General features: G+C 40.2%; 1 protein-coding gene and 1 pseudogene across 2 annotated transcripts in view; both read right to left on the reverse strand.

Moving 5' to 3' along the window:
* The window catches only part of TOGARAM1 (TOG array regulator of axonemal microtubules 1), a 148,548-nt gene that overhangs the window by 6,899 nt on the left and 118,708 nt on the right, over positions 1-22,941 (reverse strand). For both annotated transcript variants that reach the window (XM_054725477.1, XM_054725471.1), the window contains 3 exons: positions 20,540-20,666; positions 16,443-16,561; positions 1,656-1,845 (listed from right to left, as the gene is read on the reverse strand). In XM_054725477.1, coding sequence (XP_054581452.1) covers positions 1,656-1,845; positions 16,443-16,561; positions 20,540-20,666 — 436 coding nt within the window. The remainder of the gene's footprint in view (positions 1-1,655; positions 1,846-16,442; positions 16,562-20,539; positions 20,667-22,941) is intronic.
* On the reverse strand, positions 3,847-8,797 carry LOC129150978 (60S ribosomal protein L34-like; annotated as a pseudogene).

The following is a 22,941-nucleotide window of genomic DNA, read 5'->3' on the forward strand; positions in this document are numbered from 1 at the left end:
GTTGGGGGTGAGCAGGCCAGCAGTGGGGGGCATTTAGGGGCAAGCAGACAAGCAGGGTGGGGGGCAGTTGGGGTGATCAGGCCGGCAGGGGGGCAGTTGGGGGCAAGCAGGCCGGCAGGGGGATACAGTTGGGGGCAAGCAGGCAGAGTGGTTAGGGGGCGATCAGGCAGGCAGGCAGGTGAGCAGTTAGTATCAGTGGTCCCGGATTGCTAGAGGGATGTCCGACTGCTGGTTTAGGCCCCATCCTGCAAGGATCGGGCCTAAACCGGCAGTCAGACATCCCCCGAAGGGGTCCCAGATTGGAGAGGGTGCAGGCCGGGCTGAGGGACACCCCCACCCCGTGCACGAATTTCATGCACTGGGCCACTAATTATATATATAAAACTCTTCATGGTAAGAATAGTCTTCCCAAGACATTTTTTTATTTTATTTTTTTAAAAATATATTTTATTGATTTTTTTACAGAGAGGAAGGGAGAGGGATAGAGAGTTAGAAACATTGATGAGAGAGAAACATCGATCAGCTGCCTCTTGCACACTCCCTACTGGGTATGTGCCCGTAAGAAAGGTACATGCCCTTGACTGGAATCGAACCTGGGACCCTTGAGTCCCCAGGCCAATGCTCTATCCGCTGAGCCAAACCGGCTAGGGCAAGACATTTATTTTTACTCAACAGAAAATCTTACTTTCTGGTTTACATGATAGGATAATGTGGTACTTTTCTTCTGAAAATTAAGAGGTAACACTACTGGAACTAAAAGAGTATAATACACTGAGTGGCCAGATTATTATGATCTCTGAAGGCATAATAATCTGGCCACTCAGTGTGTGTGTGTGTGTGTGTGTGTGTATGTATATATATATATATATGGCCCGTGCATGAATTCGTGCATGGGTAGGGGGTCTGGCCAGCCTGGCCAGGGGGAGGGGACATGGGCGGTTGGCCGGCCTGCCTGCTGGTCGAACTCCTGGTCGAGGGGACAATTTACATTTTAGCCTTTTATTATATAGGATATACACCGAGTGGCCAGATTATTATACGTTCAGAGATCATAATAATCTGGCCACTCAGTGTATATTTGCCAAGTTTAATACATAATACTAATTTTTAATGAAGTTTAATTAATAAATTACTAATAAAATTAAGTAAACTAAATTCTGATGAAGCATAAGTAACTTATGCTTTAATACCACTAACATTTATTACTATCTCTCTTTCTATGCTTTTTGTTTTCCTAAAGGTAGGTAGTTAAGCTGGCATATTTAATCTCTACCCTATATGAAAAATGTTAATATATCCAATTCTAAAGTGATATCAAATCCCCTAAATTCTCTGGCTTTAAAAATATTTATTAATTCACTCAACGTATATTTACTGCTTGTCAGGTTCCAAGAACTTTCAAGGAGTTACCATCTAGTGAGAAGATTCATACAAATAAGCAGCTATTTTGTTACTTATTTTTTTAATAATTACTTTGAATTGTTCTAGAATGCTTTTTAAAGAGCAAAACCTAAGTAATCTACCCTTTTCACTAAGGTTATTTTAACATTAAAAAACAATATATATAAAATACTAACATTTAGGGAAACGTTTTATACTAACAAACTTTATTAGCAACAGATTGAAAACGAAAATTAATTTTGATGTGTCCTTACCTTCACAATGTTTCCAACAACAAGCTCTTGATTGTTTTCAGTATCTGATAAAAGTTGCTTAATCCCATTAATACGATCACGAAAGTCTTTTGCGTTTAATAAACCTGTTATGACTTTGATATACTCAGCACTTTCTAAGGAATTACGGGGAACTGACTTTCTGGAGACTTCACGAATTTCAGTTACCTCTCTAAAGTAAAAGAAAGGTAAATTTAATTTTATTATTAATGTCCTATATAAAACACAAACCTAAAACATAATTCTCATTGTATATTTATTTTCTAAAAATTCACAAAGTGACCTGTCTTGGTCGGTGTGGCTCAGTTGGTGGAAAGTCATCCCGTGCACCAAGAGGTCAAAGGTTCGATTCCTGGTCAGGGCACATGTCCAAGTTGTGGACTTGATCCCCAGTACGAGGTGCACAGGAGGCAGCCAACTGATGTTTCTCTCACTCCCTCTCCCTTACTCTCTCTCTAAAAATCAATAAAAACATACTTAAAATAATGTTTTTATTGGTTTCAGAGAGGAAGGGAGAGGGAGAGATAGAAACATCAATGATGAGAGAGAATCATTGATTGGCTGCCTCCTGCATGTCCCACACTGGAGATCAAGCCCGAAACCAGGGTATATGGCCTGACCGGAATCGAACCATGACCTCCTGATTCACAGGTCACGAAGCTCAACCACTGAGCCATGGTGGCTGGCCAAAAACATACTACAAAAAAAATAAACATAAAAATGTGTGAGGCTTTAGAAAAACACAACAGGATGCATTTGATAGTAAAATAACACTAATACACCTTAGGGGGAAAAGATAAAGTAACATCAAGGAACTCACTAGGTATATTAACAATAATAAAATTTATTTAAAAAAGAGAAGACATTAAGAATAACAGAACAGATACAAACATCCTCAACAAAAATATTAGTAAACCAAATTATTTTATTTTATTTTTTTAGTAAACCAAATTCAATAAATTAAAAGAATCATACACAATGACCAAGTGGGATTTATTCCAGGGATACAAGGATGGTTTAACATCCACAAATCAATCAATGTGATGCATCACATTAACAAAAATGAAGGATAAAAAGTCATGTGACCATCGCAATAGATGCAGAAAAAGCATTTGATAAAAATCAACATCCACTCAATACTCAACAAATTGGATATAGAGAAAACATACCTCAACATATTAAAGGCCATATGTGATAAGCCCACAGCTGATATCACAATCAACAATGAAAAGTTGAAAGTATTTTCTCTAATATTAGGAATAAGAAAAGGATGACTCTTCTTACCACTTTTAGGCAACATACTATTGAAAATCCCAGCTGAAGCAGTTAGGCAAGAAAAAGAAATAAAAGGTATTTGAATGGAAAAAGAGGAAGTTGCCCTAGGTAGTTTGCTCAGTGGTTAGAGCATTAGCCTGTGGACTGAAGAGTCCTGGGTTCAATTTTGGTCAAGGGCAGGTACATTGGTTGCAGGCTCCATCCTCAGTCCAGGTCAGTCATGTGTGGGAGGCAACCAATTGATGTGTCTCTCTCACAACAATGCTTCTCTCTCTCTGTCTCTCCCTTTCCCTTCCACTCTCTCTAAAAATCAATGGAAAAAATATCCTCGGATGAGGATTAAACAAAACAAAACAAAACAAACAACAACAACAAAAGAAACAGAGGAAATAAAACAGTCTCTATGTGCAAAATGATGTATTACATACAGAAACCCCTAAAGACTCCACCAAAACACCTTTAGAACTAATCATTAAATTCAGTAAAGTTGCAGGATACAAAATCAATATGCAAAATTCAGTTGTATTTGTAAACACAAATAATAAACTATCAGATAGAGAAATAAAAAAAATTCCAATTACATAAGAATAAAATACCTAGGAATAAATTTAACCAGGAAAGTGAAAGACTTTGTACAATGAAAACTATAAGACAATGATAAAAAAATTGAAGACACAAATAAATGAAAGATATTTTGTGCTTGTGAACGAAAAGAATTAATATTGTTAAAATGTCCATAGTATCCAAAGCAATGTATAGATTCAGTATAATGCCTATAAAAATTCCAGTGGTATTTTCCGCAACCCTAATATTTATATGAAACCATAAAAGACCCAGAATAACCAAAGCAATCTCCCCCCTCCCTTTCATTGCTTTTTTACTCAAAAAAGCTTCATTTTTAAAATTTAGCTTTCTGACTCTGTGCTTGTGCCTTCAATATTTTCACAACGATTTTCTGGTCCTCAATAAGGAAAGCACGCTTTGATCCTGTCATGGAAGCATTTAGCACACATGGATCTAACATAAGCTCTGCTGACATATTTTTTCGTTTTAGGCAACCTCATTAGAACTTTAGGTCTCATAGCACGAACTCCATGGAGTCAGCCTGGGCACAAGTCACATGCAGATTTTGGTGCTTTTCCAACCTTTTTGGTAAAAAGGTAAACAATTCTATTACCAGGGGTTTGGGACAGTGTAGTTTTTTTTTTTTTAATCTTTATTGTTGAAAATATTACCTATGTCCCCCTTTTTCCCCCCATTGTTCTCTTTCAGTCTGCCCCTTAAGGGACAGCCTAGTTTTGTTAGAGGTTGTATTTTAGATAAGCCTTTGATGGTATGTTAAATGCTGGACTACTGTGAGTACCTGAAGTCACTGTCCCAAAAGAGGACCAACAAATTTTGAGAAAGAAAAACAAAGCTGGAAGCATCACACTTCCTGATTTCAAACTATATTGCAAAACTACAATAATTGAAACAATATGGTATTAGCATAAAAACAAACACATAAATCAATGGAACAGAATAAAGAGCTCAGAGATAAACCCACACATACATGGTCAATTAATTTATGACAAAAGAGGAAGGAAAATTTCTTCAATAAATGGTATTGGAAAAACCAAACACTTCACATGCAAAAGAGTGAAAATGGGTCCCTATCTTACACTATACACCAAAAATCAACTCAAAATTAATTAAAGCCCAGCTGGTGTGGCTCAGAAGTTGAGTGGTTCAATTCCTGGTCAGGGCAGATGCCTGGGTTGTGAGCTCGCTCCCCAGTAGGGGGCAGGCAGGAGGCAGCCAAATGATGATGTTTCTCATCAATGTTTCTATCTCTCTATTCTTCTCCCTTCCTCTCTCCCTAAAAATCAATAAAAACATATTAAGAAAATTAATTAAAGACTTAAATGTAAGAACTGAAACCATAAAACTCATAGAACAAAAAACAGGTATAAGCTCCTTTATGTTGGTATTTGCAATGATTTTTTTGGATCTGACACCAAAAACAAAGGCAACAAAAGAGAAAATAAAGAAGTAGAACTATATAAAACTAAAAAGATTCTGCACAGTAAAGGAAACCATAAGCGAAGTGAAAAAGCAATCCATGGAATGGGAGAAAATCTTTGCAAATGATATATCTGATAAGAGGTTGATATCCAAAATTATAAAGAACTCATACGGCCCTAACCAATTGGCTCAGTGGATAAAGCGTCGGCCTGCGGACTGAAGGGTCCCGGGTTCGATTCCGGTCAAGGGCATGTGCCTTGGTTGCGGGTGCATCCCCAGTGGGAGGTGTGCAGGAGGCAGCTGATCGATGTTTCTCTCCCATTGATGTTTCTAACTCTCTATCCCTCTCCCTTCCTCTCTGTAAAAAATCAATAAACTATATTAAAAAATAAAATAAAATAAAATAAAAAAAGAACTCATATGACTTGCCCTGGCCAGTGTGGCTCAGTTGGTTGAGTGTCATCTCATGAACCTGAAGGTTGCCAGTTTGATTCTGGTCAGGGCACATCAGGTTGCAGGTTTGGTCTCCAGTTGTTGTGCGTACAGGAGGCAACCCATCGATGTTTCTCTCTCTTCCTCTCCATGCCTCTCTCTAAAAAAAAATCAATAAAAACAACTCATATGACTCAATAGCAAAAATGCCAATCTGATTAAAAAATGAGTAGAGGAACAAAATAGACATTTTTCCAAAGAAGACATACAAACGGTCAACAGATAACATGAAAAGGTGCTCAACATCACTAATCCTCAGGGGGAAAAATCACAATGAAGCATCACCTCATTGTGATAGTCTTTTATAATAGCCTGTCAGAATGGCTATTACAAAAAAAGACAAGAGTCCTAGTTGGTTTGGCATTGGCCTATGGACTGAAGGGTCCTAGGTTCAATTCCAATCAAGGGCACATGCCCGGGTTGTGGGCTCGATCCCCAATAGAGGGCATGCAGGAGGCAGCCAATCAATGATTCTCTCTCATCATTGATGTTTCTATCTCTCCCTCTCCCTTCCTCTCTGAAATAAATATATATATATATATATATATATATATATATATATATATGTGTGTGTGTGTGTGTGTGTGTGTGTGTGTGTGTGTGTGTGTACACGAGACAAGAAATCACAAGTGTTGGCAAGGGTGTGGTGAACCCTTGTGTAGTCTTAGTGAGAATATAATCTGATACAGTATGGAGTTTACTAAAAAAAAAAAAAATTTAAAAATAGAACTATCGAATCCCGAGAGGAACCAAGATGGCGGCATAGTTAAACAACTAATCTGCTGCCTCACACAACAATTTCAAAAATACAACTAAAAGACAATAACGTCTACCACCCAGAACCACGGGAAAGCTGGCTGAGTGGAAGATTTACAACTAAGAAGAGAAAGAAGCACAATCGCTGAAAAGCTGAGGTACGGAGGCACGCGAATCGGGCCGGCGGCGGGCGGCTGGGTGCGAGGCTTTTCTTCAACCCGCAGGGAGACAAGCTCCCGATCACTCTGAAATCCAGTTTCTGGGGACACTCGGGGGACCCAGGCACCTACGGGGAGAAGCTGAACTCTCGGCCATCGGGTCGGAAAGTGAGAGTGACTTTTTTGCAGAGGTGCGCCCAGCAATCATTGTTTACTGCGCTGGAGCGCGGGGCGCAGGGACTTGGAAACGTGGAAAGGCAGAGACGGCTGACGGCAGCCATCGCTGTTGGCCACGCCCCAGCCTAGTGACGCCCTGAGACCCCGCCCCGCCCTGAGGCCCCGCCCTGAGGCCCCGCCCCGCACATTCTACAAACCCGCCCAGGCTCCACACAGCGGCTTTTGCATATAAATGGCCTGTTCTGGAGCAGCTTAACCAACTGCAGCTCCAGTCAGACTGCTCCAAAACCGCCCAAGCAAAGGAGGAGAAAACTAGCCCTTGCTGTAGCTCCTGCTGGGGGACACACAGTACACAAGGGTACACCAAGAGTGTCCACCTCAAGTAACTAGGAGGCTGACCCGTTGAACCAATAGGACACCTAGTACACAAAACTACCCTACCAACTTAGGGAAGCAGAGAATATGAGAAGGCAAGGAAACAGATCACAAACCAAAGAAATGGAGGAGAACAAGCGACTGGACATAGAGTTCAAAACCACGGTTATAAGGTTTTTCAAGAATTTCATGGAAAAGGCCGATAAATTCAATGAGACCCTCGAGGATATGAAAAAGGACCAACTAGAAATTAAACATACACTGACTGAGATAAAAAATATTATACAGAGACCCAACAGCAGACTAGAGGATCGCAAGCATCAACTCAAAGATTTGGAAAACAAAGAGGCCAAGGACACTCCTCCAGAGAAGCATGAAGAGAAGAGAATTCAGAAAGTTGAAGATAGTGTAAGAAGTCTCTGGGACAACTTCAAGCGAACCAACATCAGAATTATGGGGGTACCAGAAGAAGAGAGAGAGCAAGATGCTGAAAACCTATTTGAAGAAATAATGAACGAAAACTTCCCCCACCTGATGAAAGAAATAGACTTACAAGTCCAGGAAGCACACAGAACCCCAAACAAAAGGAATCCAAAGAGGACCACACCAAGACACATCATAATTAAAATGCCAAGAGCAAAAGACAAAGAGAGAATCTTACAAGCAGCAAGAGAAAAACAGTTAGTTACCTACAAGGGAGCTCCCATACGATTATCAGCTAATTTCTCAACAGAAACCATGCAGGCCAGACGGGAGTGGCAAGAAATATTCAAAGTGATGAATAGCAGGAACCTACAACCAAGACTACTCTACCCAGCAAAGTTATCATTCAGAATTGAAGGGCAGATAAAGAGCTTCACAGATAAGAAAAAGCTAAAGGAGTTCATCACCACCAAACCAGCATTATATGAAATGCTGAAAGGTATTCTTTAAAAAGAGGAAAAAGAAGAAGAAAGATAAAAATTATGAACAACAAATACATATCTATCAACAAGTGAATCTAAAAGTCAAGTGAATTAAAAATCTGAGGAACAGAATAAACTGGTGAACTTAATAGAATCAGGCATAGAATGGGAGTGGATTGATAATTCTCAGGGGGAAAGGGGTGTCTGTGTGGGGAGTATGGGAAGAGACTGGACAAAAATCATACACCTATGGATAAGGACAGCGGGGGGGGGAGGTAAGGGAAGAGGGGGGTAGGAACTGGGTGGTGGGGAGATATGTGGGGAAAAAGGAGAAACAATTGTAATCTGAACAATAAAGATTCATTAAAAAAAAAAAAAAAGAAGACTAATCCCAATTAAAAAAAAAAAAATAGAACTATCGCCGAAACCGGTTTGGCTCAGTGGATAGAGCGTCGGTCTGCGGACTGAAAGGTCCCAGGTTCGATTCCGGTCAAGGGCATGTACATTGGTTGCGGGCACGTCCCCAGTGGGGGATGTGCAGGAGGCAGCTGGTCGATGTTTCTCTCTCATCGATGTTTCTAGCTTTCTATCCCTCTCCCTTCCTCTCTGTAAAAAATCAATAAAATATATTTTAAAAAAAAAATAGAACTATCGCCCTGGCTGGTGTGGCTCAGTTGGTTGGAGCATTGTCCTGTGCACTGGAAGGTTGAGGGTTCAATTCCAGATCAGGGCACATACCTGGGTTGAGGTTCAATCCCTGGTCGGGGTAGATACTGGAGGCAACCGATCATTGTATCTCTCTAACCTCTCTCTCTCTACCCGCCTTCCTCCCTCTCTAAAATCAATAATAAAAAAACAACAAAAACAAACAAACAAAAACAACCAGAACTACCATATGATCCAGCAATTCCATTTCTGGTTTTATATCTAAAAAAAAAATAAAGTCACTATCTTGAAAAGATATATGTAATACCATGTTCATTGCAGCATTAGATACAATAACCAAGACATAGAAACCATGTAAGTGTCCATTGAGAGATGAATGGATAAAGAAAATGTAGTATCTATATACACAATGAAATGTTATTCAGCCATAAAAGGAAGGAAATCCTGCCATTTGGGACAATATGAATAGACCTTGATGGCATTAGGCTAAGTGAAATGTCAGGGAGACAAATATGTATGATCTCACTTCTATGTGGAATCTAAGAAAAAACCAAACTCATAGATACAAAAACAGATTAGTAGTTGCCAGAGGCAGAGAGTGAGGGCAAATGGGTGAAGGTGGTCAAAAGGAACACATTTCCAGTTATAAGTAAATTCTGGTAACTCTAGTTAACAATACCGGGCTGTATCTTTGAAAGTAGCCAAGAAAATAAATCTTAAAAGGTCTTATCACACAAAAAAATGATGTGAGGTGATGGATATTAACTAAACTTATTGTGGTAATCATTTCACAATATAAACATATATCAAATCATTATATTGTATACCTTAAAGTAATATAACATTATATATCAATTATAGCTCAGTAAAATTGGGGGGGAGGGAATGAACATAGTCATGCAACATTTATACACTACATTGACTGTTCAAAGTAAATATAACAAGAATGTATTGTGGAGACAAAAATAACATAAAAGATGAAAAGAAGGTGTGAAAGTATACTGTTATATGTTTTTCATATTATACCTAAATTGGTCTAATATTATTTGAAAGTAGACTATGAGAAGACAAAAATATATACTGTAAAGTATGTATATTACAAAGTCTAGATCAATCACTTAAAAAAAAAGGATGAGGAGTTAATAAAATAAAACAAGAAACACACATATCAATCAATTCAAAAGAAGGGAGGATAAGAGAAAAAAAGAAACAAAAACATAGGACTGACTGAACAATAATATCAAGATGTAGGCTTACACCAAACATCCTAGCTAATAAAAGGGTAATATGCAAATTGACCATCACTCCAACACACAAGATGGCCACCCCCATGTGGACACAAGATGGCTGCCACAAGATGGCCAGCAGGGGAGGGCAGTTGTGGGCGATCAAGCCAGCAGGGGAGGGCAGTTAGGGGTGACTGGGCTGGCAGGGGACGGCAGGTAGGGGCAACCAGGCCTGCAGGGGAGGGCAGTTGGGGGGGGACCAGGCCTGCAAGGGAGGGCAGTTGGGGGCGACCAGGCTGGCAGGGGAGGACAGTTGGGGGGGGGGGGACAGGCCTGCAGGGATGGGCAGTTGGGAGGGACCAGGCCAGCAGGGGAGGGCAATTAGGGCCAATTGGGCCGGCAGGGGAGCAGTTAGGGGTCGATCAGGCTGGCAGGGGAGTGGTTAGGGGGTGATCAGGCTGGCAGGCAGAAGCGGTTAGGGGCAATCAGGTAGGCAGGCAGGTGAGCAGTTGGGAGCCAGCAATTCTGGATTGTGAGAGGGATGTCCAACTTCCCATTTAGGACATGTCGGACATCCCTTGAGGGGTCCCAGATTCAAGAGGGTGCAGGCTGGGCTGAGGGACACATATCCCCCCACCCCCATGCACAAATTTCGTGCACCGGGCCTCTAGTTATGAATAATTAATATCAAATATAAGTGGTCAAATACCCCATGCCCAGCTGGTGTGGCTCAGTTGGTTGAGCGTCATCCCATGCACCAGGAGGTTGCTGGTTCAAATCCTGGTCAGGGCACATGCCCAGGTTTCAGGCTTGATCCCCAGTAGAGGGCGTGCAGGGGCAGCCAATCAATGTTTCTCTCTCATTGATGTTTCTATCTCTGCCCCTCTCCCTTCCTCACTGAAATCAATACAAATATATTTAAAAATTTAAAATAAAAAATAAATGGGCAAATACTCCAATCAAAAGGCACAGATTGTTACATTGAATAAAAAAAAGCAAGGCTTAATTATATAGTGTGTACAAAATAAAAACATTTTAAAAAATATGTACTAGGATATATAAGCCAAAACCACAATATGTTAAAAAAAATTATTCTGACTCCAGTAAAATGATTAAGAAAACATTATTCAAGACTACTGCAATAGGGATCATGACTATTGCAACAGGGGAGAAAAAGTGTGTTCAACTTTGAATACAGAAGAGACAAATGGGATTTATAGCCAACATACATAGTGAGGGGGTCAGTGGACAAAAAATTATTAAGAGGAGACATCAGGGTAGAGTTTCTTGCTAAATTGGCTGAATAAGAATTTGCTCCAACAAACTGGACAACCTAGAGGAAATCGACATATTCCTAGAAAAATACAACCTTCCAAAACTCAATCAGGAAGAATCTAAGCAGCTCAACATGCCAGTAACTATGGAAGAAATTGAAGCAGTCATCAAAAAGCTTCCAGCAAACAAAAGCCCGGGGCCAGATGGCTTCACAGGAGAGTTTTACCAAACTTTCAAGGAAGAACTAAAACCTATCCTCCTCAGACTATTCCAAAAAATTCAAGAGGAAGGAACACTCCCAGGCTCCTTCTATGAAGCCAGCATCACCCTAATACCAAAACCAGATAAAGACAACTCAATGAAAGAGAATTACAGGCCAATATCCCTCATGAACATAGATGCCAAAATCCTCAACAAATTTCTAGCAAATCGGCTCCAGCAGTACATCAGAAAGATCATACACCATGACCAAGTAGGATTTATCCCAGGAATGCAAGGATGGTACAATATCCGCAAGTCAATAAACGAGATACATCACATAAACAAATTGAGAGATAAAAATCACATAATCATATCAATTGACGCAGAAAAAGCATTTGACAAAATCCAACACCCTTTCTTGATAAAAACTCTCAACAAGGTGGGAATAGAAGGATCATACCTCAACATAATAAAAGCTATATATGATAAACCCACAGCAAGCATCATACTCAATGGGCAAAAACTAAAACCATTTCCCCTAAGAACAGGAACAAGACAGGGATGCCCACTCTCACCACTCCTGTTTGACATAGTACTGGAAGTATTAGCTATCGCAATTAGGCAAGAAGAAGAAATAAGAGGCATCCAAATTGGAAAAGAAGAAGTGAAGCTGTCCTTATTTGCAGATGACATGATATTGTACATAAAAAACCCAAAAGATTCCATCAAAAAACTAATAGACTTAATAAATGAATTCGGCAATGTAGCGGGATACAAAATTAACACCAAGAAATCTATGGCTTTTCTATACACCAATAATGAACTTACAGAAAGAGAGACTAAAAAAGCAATCCCATTTACCATCGCACCAAAAAAATTAAGATACCTAGGAATAAACTTAACTAAGGAGGTAAAAGACCTATACGCAGAAAACTACAGGACACTGAAAAAAGAGATAGAGGAAGATGTAAACAGATGGAAGAACATACCATGTTCATGGATTGGTAGAATCAACATCATTAAAATGTCCATACTACCCAAAGCAATCTACAGATTCAATGCACTTCCCATCAAAATACCAACAGCATATTTCACAGACCTAGAAAGAACTCTCCAAAAATTCATCTGGAATAAAAAAAGACCCCGAATAGCCACAGCAATCCTGAGAAAGAAGAATAAAGTAGGTGGGATCTCAATACCAGATTTCAAGCTGTATTACAAAGCCACTGTTCTCAAAACAGCCTGGTACTGGCACAAGAACAGACATATTGATCAATGGAACAGAATAGAGACCCCAGATATCGACCCAAACCACTATGCTCAATTAATATTTGACAAAGGAGGCATGAACATACAATGGAGTCAAGACAGTCTCTTCAATAAATGGTGTTGGGAAAACTGGACAGATACATGCAAAAAAATGAAACTAGATCACCAACTTACACCATACACAAAAATAAACTCAAAATGGATACAGGACTTAAACATAAGACGGGAAACCATAAAAATACTAGAGGAATCCACAGGCAACAAAATCTCAGACATATGCCAAAAGAACTTCTTCACTGACACTGCCCCTAGGGCAATGGAAGCTAAAGAGAAAATTAACAAATGGGACTACATCAAAATAAAAAGCTTTTTTACAGCAAAAGAAACCATCAACAAAACAACAAGAAAGCCCACTGCATGGGAAAACATATTTGCAAATGCTATCACTGATAAAGGTTTAATCTCCAACATCTACAGGCAGCTTATGCAACTTAATAAAAGGAAGATAAATGATCCAATAAAAAAATGGGCAACAGACCTAAACAGAATCTTTTCAAAAGGAGACAGAAGGAAGGCCAAGAGACACATGAAAACATGTTCAATGTCACTTATTATCCGAGAGATGCAAATCAAAACAACAATGAGGTACCATCTCACACCTGTCAGAATGGCTATCATCAACAAATCAACAAACGACAAGTGTTGGCAAGGATGCGGAGAAAAAGGAACCCTTGTGCACTGCTGGTGGGAATGCAGACTGGTGCAGCCACTGTGGAGAACAGTATGGAGTTTCCTCAAAAAACTGAAAATGGAACTCCCATTTGACCCAGTAATCCCACTCCTGGGAATATATCTGAAGAAACTAGAAACACCAATCAGAAAGGATATATGCACCACTATGTTCATAGCAGCACAATTTACAATAGCTAAGATTTGGAAACAGCCTAGGTGCCCATCAGCAGATGACTGGATCGGAAAACTGTGGTACATCTACACAATGGAATACTATGCTGCCATCAAAAAGAAGGAATTCTCATCATTTGCAGCAACCTGGATGGAATTGGAGAACATTATGCTAAGTGAAATAAGCCAGTCAATGAAAGAAAAATATCACATGATCTCATTCATTTAGGGATAATAAAGAACATTATAAAGTGATGAACAAAAAGATAGATACAGAGACAGTAAAGCATCAAACAGACTTTCAAATTACAGGGGGAAAGTTAGGGAGAGGTGGGGGAGTTATGAAATCAAACGAAGGACTTGTATGCATGCATATAAGCATAAACAATGGACGCAAAACTCTGGGGGGGGAGGGCATGTGTGGGTGTGGGATGGGGGGGTAATGGTAAGATATGTACACATATAATACCTCAATAAAAAATATTTAAAAAAATAATAAATAAATAAAGAATTTGCTAAAGGCAGGCTAGGTAGTTATATTTCAAAGGTGGAGGATAAGGAACCTTCTCAGATAACAAGGGGGCAGGAGGGAATGACAGCAGAATTCTCTGCTAAGCCTGGCTTATGTAGGACAAGAACAGTGCAAAAGAGGGCTCAAAGGAGTCTGTCTAAAGTTTGGTCAAAGAGAGAGTCTGTAAAATGAGATATCAGTTTATACCCAATTGGATAACTACAAGTGTTGATGAGGATGTGGAGCAATTGGAACCTTCTTCACTGCTGGTGGGATGTGCCCTTGACCGGACTCGAACCTGGGACCTTTCAGTCAGCAGGCTGACGCTCTATCCACTGAACCAAACCGGCTAGGGCAACAGTTATTTTTTTAAAATATATTTTATTGATTTTTTTACAGAGAGGAAAGGAGAGGGATAGAGAGTTAGAAACATTGATCAGCTGCCTCCTGCACACCCCCTACTGGGTATGTGCCCGCAACCAAGGTACATGCCCCTGAATGGAACTGAACCTGGGACCCTTGAGTCCGCAGGCCGATGCTCTATCCACTGAGCCAAACCGGTTAGGGCAACAGTTATTTTTTAAAAAAAAGACATACCGAAATAAAAAAGACATATCATACAAACATTACAAAACTAGACATGTAGACTTTAAGAAAAGAAATAGTCTAAGAGGGAAAGAGAGAGAGAGACTTAATAAATGATAAAAAGGTCGATTTATCAAAAAGTCACAAGTATCCCAAATATATGTGAATTTAATCACATTAACCACATTGCATCAATATACATAAAGCAAAAAGTGATAGAACTTAAAGTATAAGGAAACAATTTCACAAATATGGCTGGAGATATCAATACTTCTATCTCAGCAGTTGATAGAGAGTAGATAGAAAATCAGTAAGGATATAGAAGAGTTTATTTAAAAAATCAATCAACTTAACCTAACTGACATTTTATAGAACATTACACCCAATCACAATATAAATACACCTTCTTTCAAGTAGATACAAAAATATTCTCTAACAAACTATATGCTGGGCCATAAAACAGTAATTTTAAAAGAATTGAAATCATATGGAGTACAATTAATGACACAACAGAACTATTCAGAATTATTAACTAAAAGGTATTTGAAAAATCTCCAAATATTTGGAAATTAAACACATTTCTAAATAGCCCCTATATTAAAGAAGACGTTCCTGTATTAAAGAAGAAACCACAATGATATTAACCAGCATTATTTCAATACCAGGAGAAACCACCATTACATTATCAATAATAAGATAATAACATCATCCACCTCATGAAATGATGCACTAAGAAGGGCAAAATATCATTTTTGTGGTATTCCTGCCTCACCTAACTGTGAGAAAATATTAGATAAACCCAAATTGAGAAACATCTACAAAATAAGTAACTCACTAGTAACACACAGTACACTGTCAATAAATGTTAAAAAATAATTTTTGTTGGGTGTGAAAAAACATTTTTGACCAAAATATCTGATATAGGATCTTATGCGACTATATCTCAATGTGGAAAAACAAGAGATTCTGATTTAGTAGGCCTGGGGGGAGTACAAGATTTTGCATTTTTAAATAAACTCTAGGTGATGCCAATGCAGCTGTTCTGTTGACTGTATACTTTCAATACCAAGGTCCCCAAAGCATATATTGTCACATGAATTTGTATTTTTAATAAAACATTATTTTAGTTTATAAAATATTTCAAAGATATACAAATACAGAAAACATAAAATATACCTATGTATTTACTCATAGTTTTTTAAAAAAATATTTTTATTGACTTTTTACAGAGAGGAAGGGAGAGGGATAGAGAGTCAGAAACATCAATGAGAGAGAAACATCGATCAGCTGCCTCTTGCACGCCTCTCACTGGGGATCGAGCCTGCAATCAGTACATGTCCTCAACTGGAATCGAACCCGGGACCCTTCAGTCCACAGCCCGACACTCTATCCACTGAGCCAAACTGGTCAGGGCTACTCATATAGTTTTAAATGTTTAAAATATATCAGAGCAATCATAATACTTTTGAAAGATTTTAAAAAATGAAATAATCAACCTACTAAATGCTGTTAAAAGAATTAAAACAGATAAGACAACTACATATATAATTATTTTTATAAAATGTTTATGAGCAGTTTTTTACTGGTTATTGGTATTATTGGTTAAATTCTTCTTTTAATGTTTGTATTTCCTAAAGTTGTTTTTTTCTTTAACCATAATTATGTATTACTTTGATAATTAAGGAAAAAAAGTAAAGGCTATATATTAAAAAAAATTAATCACAGCTATCCAACACAAGCATAATATTGCTAAGTTCAATAACACTAAAGCTTTACTAATGTTTAATACATGTAAAAGCAAGTTGTTGTAAGTATATGCATAATTGTCTTATTAAATCTAATTATATCACACTTTCTAAGTCCTTAACAACTTTTAGAGTTCTGTTAAATTTTGGCAAATACCTCTGGGATAGCTTATGGAAACATCCAAATGAGACTACTATCACTAGAGAGTAATTCCTCTAATGATGTGGACTATCAAATGATTCTACCTTTCAGCTGAATTTAAAACATCTCTGGAAACAGATGATGACCTTGCATTTCCAACACTGCCAGTATGAGATCGTCTTCCTTTTGCTGAAGAAGTATCTAATGGTAAATCTCCCAAGCCCTGTAAGTCATATAAAGAAAGGCACTGTAATGAAAGTCTTAACACTAGTAAATTGAAATAACTCATAAAATGTAATTTTCATAGCAACCATTATTAATCTGTTTTTACAATTGAAAACATTTTTATTTTGGGGGGTTTGGCAATGACATTTATTTATTTTTAAAATATATTTTTATTAATTTCAGAGAGGAAGGGAGAGGGAGAGAGAAACATCAATGATGAGAGAGAATCATTGACCAGCTGCCTCCTGCATGCCCCTACTGGGGATCTAGCCCACAACCTGACCATGTGCCCTGACCATAATCAAACCATGACCTCCTGATTCATAGGTCAACACTCAACCACTGGGCCACACCAGCCGGGCATGATTCAAAATATTTTAATAATCTGCTATGTTTATGCTTTAAAAATTATCAAGTATTAGATATATATAAAGTACCTTGTAATTAGTAGTAAATTAACAAAATATGTGAACAATTAATAGGAAATTATACTGGCTTGGTAAAGTGTTTAAAATTTTGTAAATGAATATGTGAAAATTTTAAAAATGAATATGCTATATTTTATATAAGTACTTCTTTTTAAATATATTTTATTGATTTTTTACAGAAAGGAAGGGAGAGGGATAGAAACATCAATGAGAGAGAAACATCAACCAGCTGCCTCCTGCACACTCCCTACTGGGTAATGTGCCCACAACCAAGGTACATGCCCTTGACCAGAATCAAACCTGGGACCCTTGAGTCCACAGGCCGATACTCTATCCACTGAGCCAAACCAGCTAGGGCTATAAGTACTCTTCTTAAACCTAACCTCTACATATAAAACTAGTGGCCCGGTGCATGAAATTCGTGCATGGATGGGGGGGTGGTTTCCTCAGCCCAGCCTGCACCTTCTCCAATCGGACATCCCTCTCGCAATCTGGGACCACTGGCTCCTAACCGCTCACCTGTCTGCCTGCCTGCCTGATCTCGCCCCCAACTGCCTTCCTCTGCTGGCCTGATCTCGCCCCCAACTGCCCTCCCCTGCTGGCCTGATCTCGCCCCCAAATGCCCTCCCCTGCAGGCCTGGTTGCCCCCAACTGCCCTGCCCTGCCGGCCTGATCTTGACCCCAACGACCCTCCCCTGCAGGCCTGATCTTGTCCCCAATTGCCCTCCCCTGCAGGCCTGATCTTGCCCCCAACTGCCCGCCTCTGCTGGCCTGATCTCGCCCCCAACTGCCCTCCCCTGCAGGCCTTGTTGCCCCCAACTGCCCTCCCGTGCCTGCCTGATCTAGCCCCCAATGGCCCTCCCCTGCCGGCCTGATCTCTTCCATAACTGCCCTCCCCTTGCTGGCCTGGATGTCCCCAAATGCCTTCCCCTGCCGTCCTGATCTCGCTCCCAACTGCCCTCCCCTGCAGGCCTGGTTGCCCCCAACTGCCCTCCTGTATCTACCTGATCTCGTCCCCAATGACCCTCCCCTGCTGGCCTGATCTCCTCCCTAACTGCCCTCCCCTTGCCAGCCTGGATGCCCCCAACTGCCCTCCCTTGCCAGCCTGATCTCGCCCCCAATGGCCCTCCCATGCTGCCTGATCTTGTCCCCAACTGCCCTCCCCTGCCGGCCTGATCTCACACCCAATGGCCCTCCCCTGCTAGCCTGATCTTGCCCCCAACTGCCCTCCCCTGCAGGACTGATCTCGCCCCCAACTGCCCTCCTCTGCCAGCCAACTTGGTTTTGATTGGTCAGTTTCTATGCCAGTCAGCGTCAATAGCTCCGCCTCCTAGGCAGCCATTGGCTGTTCATAGTTGACCCAGATTTGTTTCTTTTTTTTTAAATTTCTTTATTGATTAAGGTATCACATATTTTTCCTCGTCCCCCCATTTCCATCCCACACCCCTCCCCACACATGCCCCCACCCCCCTGTTGTCCTTAACCGCCGGTTAGGCTCATGTGTCTGCACACAAGTCCTTTGGTTGATCTCCCCCTTTACCCCCACCCTTCATTACCCTCCCCCCGAGGCCCAACAGTCTGATCCATGCCTCCTTGTTTCTGGGTCTGTTCTTGTTCATCAGTCTATGTTGTTCATTATTTCCCCTAGATGAGTGAGATCATGTGCTATTAGAAATACGCTTATAAGAACCGAAAATGAGACAAGCAATAATGGTTATGGTGACAAGCAAATGAATCAGTGTGTAGTGAGTTTCTTTCTGGGCCCCAGATTTGGCTCTGACTGATCATTTTCTATGCCAGTCAGCATCAAAAGCTCTGCTTCCTAGGCAGCCATTGGCTCCACACACTTTACCCAGATTTGGTTCTGATTGGTCGGTTTCTATGCCAGTCAGCATCTCAGGGCCTATCAACGGGGCCTGATCAGAAAGGCAGGGCTGATCAGCAGCCCTGGTGGAGGCCTGGAGAGAAATGGAGGTGCGCTGATGGCCAGACTGGGCCAGAAGTGCTGATCAAAAGCTGCCACAGAGGCAACGGATCAGTTCCTGCTTTTCTCTTCAGGCCTCTCTCTGGCCCTGATTTGCAGCCCCCTCAGCAGTCAGTGCTAGGGCACGGTGCCTGCAGCAGAAGCAGTCAGCGCTGGCCCAGTGCTGACTGCAGGAATGACTTCCAGTTGGTTGAGCCTCGGTCATTACTGGTCGTTACAACCCAGCGTTTTTATATATTAGAATAAGAACACATTACATAAACAATGAATTCCTATGGAACACCAGTGTGAGAATAAACCTTTTGATAATAACTATTTGAAACCTTTTTTATCCCCCTGACACTTGTATGTGAAATAATTCACAAATATAAAATGCCTCATTTGAGTAAGATAATTTTTTCATGGTTATTTTAATAAGTTCTATGGGAATGAAGCTGAAGTCTTTAACATCAATAGGCAGAAAAAATGTTCTAAAATGTACATTATGCCCTAGCCGGTTTGGTTCAGTGGATAGAGCACTGGCCTGCGAACTGAAAGGTCCCAGGTTCGATTCCGGTCAAGGGCACATGCCCGGGTTGTGGACTTGATCCCCAGTGGGGGACGTGCAGGAGGCAGCCGATCCATGATTCTCTCTCATCATGGATATTTCGATCTCTCTCTCCCTCTTCCTTCCTCTCTGAAATCAATATAAAAATATCAATACAAAAATAAAATGTATATTATCATATATCTTTGAAATATCCTTTCATAAATTAATCCTTTGCCCAAGGTTATCAGAGAGAAATAACATAAATTACTATATAAAAATTTTACATTATTAAACATACTTTTACAAAAACTAAATATGTGAATGGAATACTTCTCTACAAGACAATTTCACATTTTAATTTACTTGGTATTCCTTGAGCCACTCATTTAATAGAAATTTCTAAATGCCATTACTTATCAGGAGAAAGAGCTTACTCTCAAGGAGCCCCTTATCAATGCTCTGCAGTGTGGTGGGAGCTCTAATAGTGAAACATACAAGGTAAATAAAGCAGGCACCCAGAATAATAAACATTGTTATCCTCATTTTATAAAAATAAAAATGTGCCTGCCCTGGCTGATGTGGCTCAGTTGGTTAAGCACCATCCCATGCACCGAGAAGGCACCAGTTCAATTCCTGGTCAGGGCACATACTCAGGTTGCGGGTTTGAGGTGCATGCAGAAGGCAACTGATTTTTCTCTCTCATGTCAATGTTTCTCTCTCTCTCTAAAATCAAAAAAAAATATTTTTAAAAATGATGTGCCTAAAATTATATTTTTTAATTTGCTAAATTCTCATAGTTGATTCAAACCCAAGTCTTGTAACTCCAATAAACCACCAAGTATCAAGCTTCTGTTCAATAAATATTTATTGACACTATGGTTGTCTACTTAACATTGTAGGTACTGAAATGCTACTGTAGTTATATTCTAAATGATCAACAAAGACAATTGAAAAAGTAATTACTTCTATCATTTACTTTGCTGGGCAAATAAACTTTGCTTTGAAAGTTGTTTATAATAAACTTTTTCTACATACCTTGTGTCGTAAGCTTTTAACAGATTCCTTAATATATGGCAAATCTTTAGATGGGACATACTTTTCAAGCATTTTGTCAAAATTAGGATGACACATCATGAGGAAAAGCATCTTTCGACCATAATACCTATAGATATTTGAAAAATACGTAAATAGTTTTATGTCTTAAACAAGCTCAATTTCTGTCCTTAGATATGAGGATCCAAAAGCTTTAAGTCTATTTTTCAGGCACTCTAGGGTCCATTTCAAGGATGGCCTTTGGCAAAACTATGAATTAGGATAATTCTTATCTTTTTTTCTGGGCTCCTTGTCCAGTGTCCTTTTGCTGCTCATCTGCTTGTTAGATGTTTTGACCTGAGTCAACCTCCCCTTGGTTCTGTATTTCTGACTCTCTCTATTTTTTCCTAGTTATAACTTACCTGGGATCCAATTTGTCAAAAACCTATTCTCTGCTACCTAAAATACACCCAAAGTTAGTTGATAAATTGTGGTTGGTATATTAATGAATATGTAATGCTCTCCAAACTAGAATTTTTATGATATATGAATTTAAACTAATTCTTTTAGGATAATACCTTAAGCCAAGATATCAGTCTAATGGTAGAAACTCAAATATCATGGAAGTGCATATTGGAAATATTTTTGGATAGAGAGATCATACAGTATCTCATAACATACCATATTTTATTTCTCAAGGAAGTTTGGCCCCCAAATAAATTACAGTTATAATTTTGCCTATAACTTAGGATATGTATATGGGACTAGAAGAACCAGAGAAGGCAGTGCTTTTGAGGGAGAGGGGTATAGGATGATCTCAAAATCATATATATCAACAGATTCTCAAAGATAATGAAATTACAGACAGGGTATGTAAGAGAATAAAAATTACCTTTTCTCTCCTCACAACCAGAATTAGGTCTATATCCATATAGGCAGCTCCTAATCAGTTAGTTTCAAAAAACAATTCTAATTAACTTTTGGCCCAGAACATTAAAGACAAAAGGTCTACCAGAGGACCTAATTTGGGAATGGCTAAAACAACCAAGTAAGCAGGCAATAGGAACACAAAATGTGAGAAATAGTAAAACTGGAAATTTGTAACCATTTTATAATTTTAAATTTTCAAATAAGAATCTAGGAAGTAACAAATGGATTATAAGAATTACTATGCCATCAAGAAAAAGTTATGACACAAAACAACCATTATCTTTTTTTGTTCCTAAATAGTCTATTAGGATCCAACCCTCCTAAACGGTTTTGCACATTAATGGGGTATGTAGAACTTACAAAATGGTTCCCCCAGGATGTCCTTTTCTTTCAGGATTATGTTATCCTGGAGGCCCGGTACATGAAAATTCATGCATTGGAGGGAGGGTCCCTCAGCCTGGCCTGCCCCCTCTCACAGTCGGGGAGCCCTCAGGGACGGGAGGCAACCCGGTGATCAGGGGAAGGCGACACCCCATCACACCTTCACTGCTGCCACTGTTGACAGCGCAAGCCTTGGGCGGTCCTGGGCGGCTAGGCAGCCACCATCCGAGGCTTGCCTGTGCCTTGGGTGTAGGCTGGGCAGCCGCCATCCGAGGCTTGCCTGTGCCTCAGGCTGGCCCTGGGTGGCTGGGCAGCTGCCATCTGAGGCTTGCCTGCACCTTGGGCTGGCTCTGGGGGGCTGGAGGGCTGAGGAGACTGGGGGACTTCAGAGGCAGGCGTGCCTGCCGCCCCCGCGGGGCTGAGGGGACTGGGCACTGCCATCTTGTGGTCGTGGACGCCTAACTGACTGCCATCTTTGAGGGCGTGACAGTCAATTAGCATATTCTCTCCTTATTGGCTGTGGGTACTGCCAACTTTGTGATGGCATGAGGGTCAATCAGCATGTTCCCTCTTTATTAGATAGGGTGGTACCAATGATTTTAGGATAGGGAAATTATCTAGATCTAATCTAATCACATGGGCCCTTAAAAGCAGAGAGCTTTCTGTGCTTACAGCGGAAGTCAGGTTCTTATCTTTACGGAACTGAGAGAGAACCCTGACTGACAGCCAGCAAAGAAACGGTTACTCATTCCTATAACCACAAGGAACTACATTTGGCCAACTGTAGGAAGCGGTTATAGGGTTAAGCCTCAGACTGACCTGCTGGCAAAGTCGAAAACAAGTCCCAAGCTTGGAAGGGCACAGCCCTGTAAGCATAATTAAGCTTGATCTTGTAACTGCTCCCTAGATCTTTCCTGGGTAGCTAGTGGGCTGTGGGAGGGGCAGCAAGTACTGCCAAAACAAGTGAAACTTACAAGAACATTGTAGATTACCTTGTTTGTTCCTGACTATAAATAAAGCCTCAAATTTGCAGTCTGGATCTGTTCTGTGGCCTCAGCCAGGCACAGAAGATCTACCTAGACCCAGCTTTTTCT

This window comes from Eptesicus fuscus, chromosome 2 (assembly GCF_027574615.1).
Source record: "Eptesicus fuscus isolate TK198812 chromosome 2, DD_ASM_mEF_20220401, whole genome shotgun sequence".
Taxonomy (NCBI): domain Eukaryota; kingdom Metazoa; phylum Chordata; class Mammalia; order Chiroptera; family Vespertilionidae; genus Eptesicus; species Eptesicus fuscus.